Source organism: Amblyomma americanum, unplaced genomic scaffold, assembly GCF_052857255.1.
Source record: "Amblyomma americanum isolate KBUSLIRL-KWMA unplaced genomic scaffold, ASM5285725v1 scaffold_389, whole genome shotgun sequence".
Lineage (NCBI taxonomy): Eukaryota > Metazoa > Arthropoda > Arachnida > Ixodida > Ixodidae > Amblyomma > Amblyomma americanum.
In genome coordinates, this window is record NW_027526860.1 from 1 (window position 1) to 8885 (window position 8885).

Consider the following 8885-nt stretch of genomic DNA (forward strand, 5'->3'; position numbering starts at 1 on the left):
CACTGGCTATTTGGATTTGCTCGTGACAGCACGCGGCGAAAAAAAAAAGGCAATCGCAGATGAAGCCAGACAGACGGCTGAATCAACAGTAAACTCCAAAGTATGCAAGGTACGGCATGCGAAACGCTTGCTTTCCAGAACAGTTTCTGCTGAGGACGGAGGAATAATGCAAACTTAACTTTGCATCCTCATAATTATTGAAATTACTAGCCATGAAAGGCGCCTTCTCGCATTGATTTCATGACGAACGAGCAGCTGTTTAATGGCAGTCTTTGGCGAATATGCAAGTGCAGCTCGAAATAAGTAATCCTGACTGTTGGAAAAGTAATCGAAATGTAGTAAGAGATTGCACTGGAATATGCTGGGCACGTTGGAATAATGCTATTATGGAGGAACACAGCGCAAAAGGAACGGGACAGAAGAGAACCAACACGCAGTAGCGCACCGACTGTTCACAAGGCGCCAACTTTATGGTAGTAGTGGTTTTATTAAAAATAATAGTAAAGAGGAAGGAAAAGATTTTTGCTAGCCCCGGCATCTGCCATTGATACTGAAGCACCTAAGCTGGGGCAGCGGAAATAAAGGATAGCAGGCAGAACGGAGAAATGAAATGAAAGAGGTGAGGGGACAGGAAGAGACGATAGGGGGAGAAGTAATATGTGCACTCTATTTACACAATAAGAAATGTGGCCAGGTTGTGCGCGTGATTAGTTCATTTTAGAGGAATTAAATCACACACGCACACAGCACTGTGTTGGTTACAACTGGAGTGGGGCATCCAGTTATTAATCGTTCAAGGTAGAACTCGCGGAGCGTTCGGTCACTGCGTGTAACTACCTGACGGAGAACAGACGGGACGTCAAGCCCGTGTGTTCGAGGAATGCACAGAGGGCGCCAACTTTATCGGCACATTAGATTCGAAACATAGTATAATTTCGAGTAACTAACTCTGATTTACTGTTTATACGATCTCTGTTACCACGCTGTCTTGCTAGAATACCAATTTTTTTGAATTCCAGGCGGCAGCCTCTATTTTCTCTTCGAAACAGAGTGCCGCCGCATTGCACTGAATGCAGCCGAACGGGAGGGTGGGGCCCAACATGCCCCCGCCGAGAGCTGTCTCTTCCTGAAAGCGGCGCTGGCCCATCGAGGCACCTTAATTTTGTATGGAGTGTCTCGTTGCGCATGCCATCTTCATAGAGGGGCAGTAAAGATGGTATAAAATGGTCGATTTCTATTGTGTGGTAAATACATAAAGTAAAAATATCAAGGTTAGAAGTCTGTGCTTAAAACGGAATGCAAATACATGGAGCTTTCTGGTTTATAAGCTGTTTCTAGTACGACGAAAAATATTCAATGCTTCTTTCATGCGACGATCAGCTCCAACGCTCACGTTCTATTGCGAATTTAATGTGTGTCCACTTTCAAGGAATGCACTATTTCCATAGGCGCTCAACTGCACGTAACAGCAAGGTCAGCGGGCTCCGATTTAATATGGTTATTAAACTCGCACCATCAGCTCACATTTGTCACTCAGACATTCGTGGTTTACATAATGCATCAGACGATGTTACGAGTGCTTAAATAACGTAAATGCAATTTCCACTCGACAACCTTTTCACCCGACAGCAGGCCTGTGGCGAGGGTGATCCCAAGCTAATATTTTAGAAAGGAACAGAACGAAACAGGGAAATGCTCAGTGGCGCATGCACAATGGTAACATTTCAGGATATGGGGAAGAGGAAACTTCTGATTTGTGTGAAGGAAAGGTGGGTCCTCGGCAACTTTCTCCTCCTCCCTGGCAATGTAATCTTTTGGTTATTTCTCCACTAAACTTGAAACGGACCTTTGGGTATAATACGCCAAGAGGAAAAATATAAAAGCTGCTTGTCATGCATAAATATGATCAATAAATGAATTCTCAAAACTTGTTACATCTCCAATTTCTCATCACACTCGCAAAAAAAAAAAAATTCTGTAGCAAGGGCTGGGCAGGAAAGGGGAAAAAGGAAGGCGCCTTTGGCCACGCGTCACTGCAGCAATTAGTGAAAATAGTTTTTGGCCGCATGTAAGCTATTCCGCATTTTTTAAACGACCGATGAGGTGCGGTGAAGCTCGCGGAAGGGCACGCATTCATCACTTATGCGGAAAAGAGTAGCTTTTAAGGTAAATTGTCCTTTAGCGCTGAAGAAAAATGTGGCAGAGAAATGCTAGTCGGGGCTAGACTTCGCCGCGGAGTGACACTGTTCCCACAGTTACGTCAGCGAACCTAGTCAGCGCATGCACCATCGGTGGGCATGCACCATCGCGCTCTAGTGCATTGCAACCCGCAAGGACCGGCCACACGCGCGCGCAAAAGATGTGCGGCTCCTCTTGTTTACGCAGTGAAGTAGTTTTCGTGGAAGATGTTAGCGCAAATTAGAAAAAAAAATGCCATCTGCCCCCTGCGCTCCAATTTGCTTTGTCAGTGCCTCCCTACGGAACTGTGCTTGCACTCCATTCACGCGTAGAGCAGACAAACGCCATGCTACAATTCAGCAAGCCGTTTGTAGAATAGAAGTGCAGCTTGGCTCTGGGCCAATAATTAAGGGTAGCGTACACAGCACGTGCATTCTGCTCAGCCCAGGCATGGCAGAAAAGGAAGCACGCTTGTAGGCTTTGCAAGGCACATCAAATGGAGACAGAAAGCAATTCACTTTTCACTTGAATTTATTGACACTCACTTCATTGAAGTTACCATCCTTGTAGCTAGAACTCCAGGCGCAAACGACGCTTCAACACAAAACGCAAACTCGAACACAGCAAAAGTTTGCCGAAGCTGTGCATCGTAATGTATGTTGAACGCCCAGTAGAGTTCAAAAACACAAGCCAAAGCTGAAATGAAATCTACGGTGTCCACTTTAAGACCTTCCACTGCCGCCACCTGCGGAAATAGCTGGAACGGATCGCCAGCGGCGACAACCGATGGGAACTTGCAGTTCTCCTCCTACACAAAAAAAAGACGAAAAAAGTAATTGGGTAGATATGGTTTATACTCATGCTATGACAACCTTACCTGGCTGAAAAACCGTTTGGGATTTTCTTTCACAAAACAGGGCATCAGCTGCAGCACAGCGCTTGCGAAGCAATCTGGAAATAACAATTTAAATGTCAGTATGAATAGTGGAGCACATTTCACGTTTAACAGAAACAGTCTATTGCCCTCACACTTCTTTTCTTCTTCGCTCATTGCTCGTGAGCTGGCTTCGTCATGGGCTTTAATTATTGCCGCGGCACTCTTCAGCTTTCGGGCTCTCTCCAGCAGTCTCTCTCCGTGCTTATTAATGAAAGAAAGGAGATTTTCTTCTCCGTTTTGCTTTGTGATTCTCGTGAACTCCTCGTGTACCTGCATGACAAAAGAAAGGTAGTTGCCTTCATAACTATTCACTCATTGAAAGGGAGACTGTCTAATCGATGTTTGCGCGGTCACGTGCTGTTGCACGTTTACACGGGCTTTACACAGCGATATTGGCATCTAACAAGGGACACGTGAGCGAAATGCTATGGAAGGCAACAGATGAAAGATACATACAGCTTCTAGTGTTGCTAGTGCCGGGTACTCGGCTATCACCTCCAGGACTGTAGCATTGCTTTGTGCCATCCATCTTCTTCTTTCTGCAAAAGTACGCCTCATGGCGTCTTGCAAGCGGGGAATGTTTTGGTCCTCCACACATTTTTTTGTTTCTTTTTTCATGAACTCTTTTAGCGCCTGGATAGAATGCTCGTCCTCTGTATCGTTAACGGGGATTTCCTAAAGAAAACAAAACATTACTATCGTCGCATTCTTAATTGTCGCACACATGGTATCACAAATGCTGGATTTCTAAACTTACCCCTCTCTTAGTTGCCGCCTTTGATGCCACGATGGGGCATCCTCCAGCACTTCTTCTTGCCTTTTTTCTTGCATCATTTACTTCCTCAACGTCTGTAATTTTTCGGCGTTCATTCTTGGTTCGGAATTTGAGCGCTATCTGCCAAGACCCCTGTTGATGAAAAACGACTTCATGGTCAAAACAAACCTTCTGCTGAAGAAAAACGTACGTCTGGGATTAAGAAGAAAAAAAGCCGGCACTTGTACTTGGCATAAATTTGAAAAGAATAAAATAGTCTTACAAAACTTGAGCCCGTCTTATCAGAGAGCACTGGGTGCTTTATCACAAGACGTCTGCCTGCGTCCGCGTATAAATTTCCAGGGTACCTGTTTCAAGACAGAAGAATGACTGTTACACATGAGCACCAACACCGAAATAAAAACTAATAAGTAGCATCTTTGGGCGCATTGCCATAAGGGCTCACAAGCTGGCTCTATCCCTATTAACTTCAGGAAAACAGATCGGAAAAGAGAGGTGACTTCTCAAAAATTTTCATCGCGAGCCTAATTAAAGTCTTTTCGATCATTCACTCCCACTAAATTATGTGTTAAACTTCTGACACCGGCTACAGAGGCAAGCAGTGAAGCATGTTTGTCAGCTTCCTGCTTTCAGACATAGAGTGAGACCACCTAATCACATAAAACCACTGGTCTAGCTTAGAATCAAAATCGTACAACTTACGGTCCGTAAGAAAGCAGGTCTGCGTGAAGCCACCGAATTATGGCGCGGCGCAGATCACTCGAAACTTCTGCACTCTCCGAAATTTGTGCAAGCTGCCTAGATATATGGTAAGGCATTTCCGGCAAACAGTAGTTGTGTTTCTCCTTCTGCAGAAGTCGCGCGGTTTCTCTGTAATGAAAGAAAACAAACATGCGAAACGGTATTCATGGGGGGGTTTTCGAATTGTGCGTTTGCTCTCGCGATCCATTTAGGTGAACGTGACCACTTGCAACGGCGTGGGATGCGAGTTCACATCTTAAGCTTGTAATTTAGTCGTGTTATGATCGAAACTTTTACGCCTCAATAAACAAGCTTAGATGTTAACGGTAGAAACAAAAAAAAACTTCCATTTTTCCTACCTGATACCTGTCGCCGGTGGAGGTGTTTCCATGTTGAGGGCATCTCCAAGGTCGTTTTCGACTATCACGTTGAGCTTACTGTGCTCTTGCACAACGCTTTCGGAGTCCATGTCAACGAACTCTTCAAAGTCCTTGTCGTACAGCTGCGGTAGATGCGTTTTACATTGTTTTTTTTTTACGGTTCGTGATGTCCCCGCCACACACAGAACAACAGGAAAGGTTAAAAGGAAAGCCGAGTTGCTCAGCGTATGTTTAAGTTCAAGTCGTCATGGAGTCACTGATAAAAATCTATCTACATTACGAGAGATGTTTGAGATGTTTGCATGCTTACGAATCTTAATAGCTCTGAGGGGCGAACATATAGCTGAGCACGGAGGCAAAACAAGAATAAAAACAAAGGTGACTGTGCTGGAAATAGGCTGTGTCGTGAAGAATGCTCTCATTTCAATTTGAACTAGAGGCCGTATACACGGCAATAATCATTTTGCAAAAACATAATTTTGCATCTTTACCACTGATGAGCAAACAAACGTTTTTGATATACATTTCGTCCTCGCTATCACGATTTCCTGAATTCAGAAAAGCCGGTTTGTAAAATATGCCTACATACGTAGAATACATGCTACATCTAAAGTTGATGAACAAGCTTTTAACTATTATCTTTTCACTTATCATGCGAGGCTAAACAGCTAAACATTTATTTTGCGTTTGCAAGCAAAAGAAGACGAGAATAACATTTTATCTTACCTGTATTCTCGCTGAAACTGGAATGAACTGCTGAAGGTCAGATTCCATTAGCGCTTGAAGTACGTCGCTTTCTCGGAACGCACCTCCAACGTTTATGACTTTTCTGCGGTTATTTAAAATCGCAAGACATCTGACTGTGGACATTTTGCTGTTGAACGAGGCGAGGCGCACAACGAATGCTGCCACGCGTTCACACCGGCCTTTTTATACTATATTTCTCCTGCACCTTCTTCCTCAGCCTCTCATGTACCTCCTCTCTTGACATGATAAAGAAAAACGGCGAGGGCACGAAGCAGCTATGTGACGAACGCTCCTTCGTCCTCTTCCATTTTGATGCAGGCCTGTGTTGGTCTTCTGATACCCTCCAGCAGGAAGGAAAAAAAAAAGACTGAACCCTTTGTTCTGTTTTCTGCGAAAGAGGTAAAAGAGGTGGTAGGTTGAGGTTCAAGGAAGAGCAATATCTGAACATGCACCAACAGAAAAGAAATATTTCCCCTTTTTGGTGTGGATAGCCGCAGGAAGGTTTCTTGGAGGTGAAGGAAAGAAAAGGCTGACGTCCTTTCTGCGAACGAATGCGAATTTGGTGCGTGCACAAACTTGCGACATTATGATGTGGCTCTACCTGAGGGGGCTATTTTTAAAGGAAGCGGACAGTAACAGGTAGGCGTCTAAGCTTTAAGCCAAAGAAGCAAGAAAAAACAAGCTTTGAAGAAAAAAACAGAAAACATTTGACGGAAGTCTGTCTGGTTGGAAAATTTAATTTAGTAGAAAGATGACTGACGCCAACCAGGGTAATTTTTGAAAAGCACGACATTTCGGGACCGGCTCGGTCCCTTCATGGTATGACTATGGGCGAGGCGCACCTTGGCTTTTTCAGCCCTCGTGTTGAAGACTTCCGGGTAAGTGGCCGCAAACCATGGATTTAAGAAGAGGGAAGTGTCCCCAGGTAGCGATTAACATTCTTCCGTGTCTGTTGGATGTGCAACGACTCGAGTAGACGCCTCCTGCGCGGGTTAGCTTCGGTTTCCAGAGGAAACGAAGAACTTCGTGGAAAGAATGACTGAACACAAAGAGGACGTCCGACAAATGCACCGTCAGCGTAGAGCTGTGGCAGACCTCTGCGAGGCATGCGACCACCGAATTGACTTTGACGGCACTGTTGTACTGGAAACCGAAGCTGTGCTACACGGGTACGTTGAAATGACATTTGAGTCGAACGCCATTCGAAACTTCGAATGGCATTCGGCTGAACGGACCCGCACGGTGCTACACGACTATTCCAAAAGCATTCGAAAGCTTCAGTATTATACCGCCAAGCTACAGGGGCGCTGCTGCCGTCAAGTTTTGTTTTAAACAAACATAGCAGCAACAATTAATTTGTATAGTTACAGTCCGCTATAAAATTGCAAGTTTTAAAAGTAATATGTCATTTCTAACAAATTTTACTATTTATTCATTACTAAACGCCTCTGTTCTAACAGAGGCCCAAGCCCATAGCCATGCCATTTTTTGTGTGCGGTCTGTTGGCTACGTTGGGCTCTATCTCCTGCGTTTGTCGAAAAAAACGAAAAAGTGCAATAAACTTCACTGAATAAAAAAAAGCTCACTTAAAATGTACACACAGACGCACACGCACGCAAAATAAAAAGACAAAACACAGCATAAGCAACAGCACAAAGTGAAAAAACTGGCACCGGGCCAAAATGGCTGCCTTTCTTTCCTACGATGGGTTCCAGAGTATGCGGAAAATATTTGCTTGCTAACAAAACGTCTGGAAAAGATCCGTGTAGTGTATATAAATAGTATTTAGAATTTCATTGTTTAACGAACGTATTTGCTCTTCAAAACTTATGCTGCCACCTATGGCGCGAAGACGCTGCGGTGGAGAGTAGTCGCGCTTGCGCCTCGAAGGCATTCCAAAATTTCGAATGTCTCCGCGGAGCTCCGTCGACTCGAATTTCATGTGAACCGAATGCCGTTAAAAGACGTCGTGTAGCAGCGCAGCTATGGCAGTCGAGTCGAATGACATTCGTTTGGAAGGCATTCGAGGCATTCGAAACGCCTGTGTAGCACAGGTATAACCCGCGCAGAAGGCTTCTACTCGAGGCGTGGCACATTCAATAGACACAAAAGAATGTTAATCGCTCCCTGGGGACACGCACCGCCAGCGCGACTGAAGCGGGGTCCTGTTTACAGCAATGGAAGGATCGCGAGGCTCTCGATGACTCTTTTCGTCACAGTTTGAAGCTCTTTCAGGTTCCACGAACTTCGCGGTTTAAGTTGTCCTTTCAATGCCCCCAGACCCTTCTCTCCCCGGCTTGAAATCCTCTCCGTCTGCTCGAGAGCCGAAGCAAGCCAGCACCAAGAACATGGAGATGCATACCCCTTTTCGACGCCTGTTCTGGCGTATGCCTTTACACTCTATTTCCAAATCTGGCGGCGAGCGTCGTGCTTCAGATTCTCTCCGTTTCTCCCCTCACCTGTTGGACGAAGAATACAGTGGAGGGCGACTGGGTGACTCATCTGCCCTCGCGCTAACTCTTTCAGTCAGCAGAGCAGGAAGTGAAAACGCGGTAATTGAACAATGGTTTTTGGCTGGAAAATATCTTCCTGTAAGTCAGCATTCCTGCAGTTTTGCGAGCTGTCCATTGTACTCCTGGACAGCTTTTTGTGGCTCTGCAGCCAAGGCTAGGCAGGAAAAAGAACAAAACGGGCCAAATTTCTGTTCCCAGAACTGGTCGCAATGTTCGTTGGCGCCCTCACCCCTATCTCTTTCCTACTATCCCCTCACCTCTTTCGTTTCACTTCTTCAAACTACCTGCTATCCTTTATTTCCGCTACCCCAGCTCAGGTGCCACCGATTAGTGATGGCAGATGCCGGGGTGAGCAAACATCTTTTACCTTCCTTTTGTTATTTTAAATAAATAATCACTTACATACAACTGGTCGCCACGATGAAGGACTTCTCCCAATCTTTACACATTTTCCAGAGAAAACACATTTGGAACAGCAGTTTTCAGTGACACCGAAAATCTCCCAGAAAAGACGAGCGATAAAGATGGGGCGAATAAAGAACGAACGAATATTCAAAGCACTCTATCGCTAAAGAATAGCACAGGAGGGAGAGAGACGCGGACACGCAGCTCGG

The 8885-nt window shown here is 45.2% G+C and overlaps 1 protein-coding gene across 1 annotated transcript; it reads right to left on the reverse strand.

The window, feature by feature from the left end:
• Nucleotides 1–2713: 2713 nt before the first annotated feature.
• On the reverse strand, nucleotides 2714–6668 carry LOC144112525 (uncharacterized). Its single transcript, XM_077645334.1, has 9 exons — nucleotides 5738–6668; nucleotides 4991–5133; nucleotides 4593–4760; nucleotides 4054–4237; nucleotides 3873–4022; nucleotides 3572–3790; nucleotides 3208–3385; nucleotides 3056–3129; nucleotides 2714–2986 (listed from the first exon to the last, which is right to left on the reverse strand). The coding sequence occupies exons 1-9, from the start codon at nucleotides 5879–5881 to the stop codon at nucleotides 2720–2722; spliced, it is 1527 nt and encodes a 508-aa protein (XP_077501460.1). The 5' UTR covers nucleotides 5882–6668; the 3' UTR covers nucleotides 2714–2719.
• Nucleotides 6669–8885: the final 2217 nt, after the last annotated feature.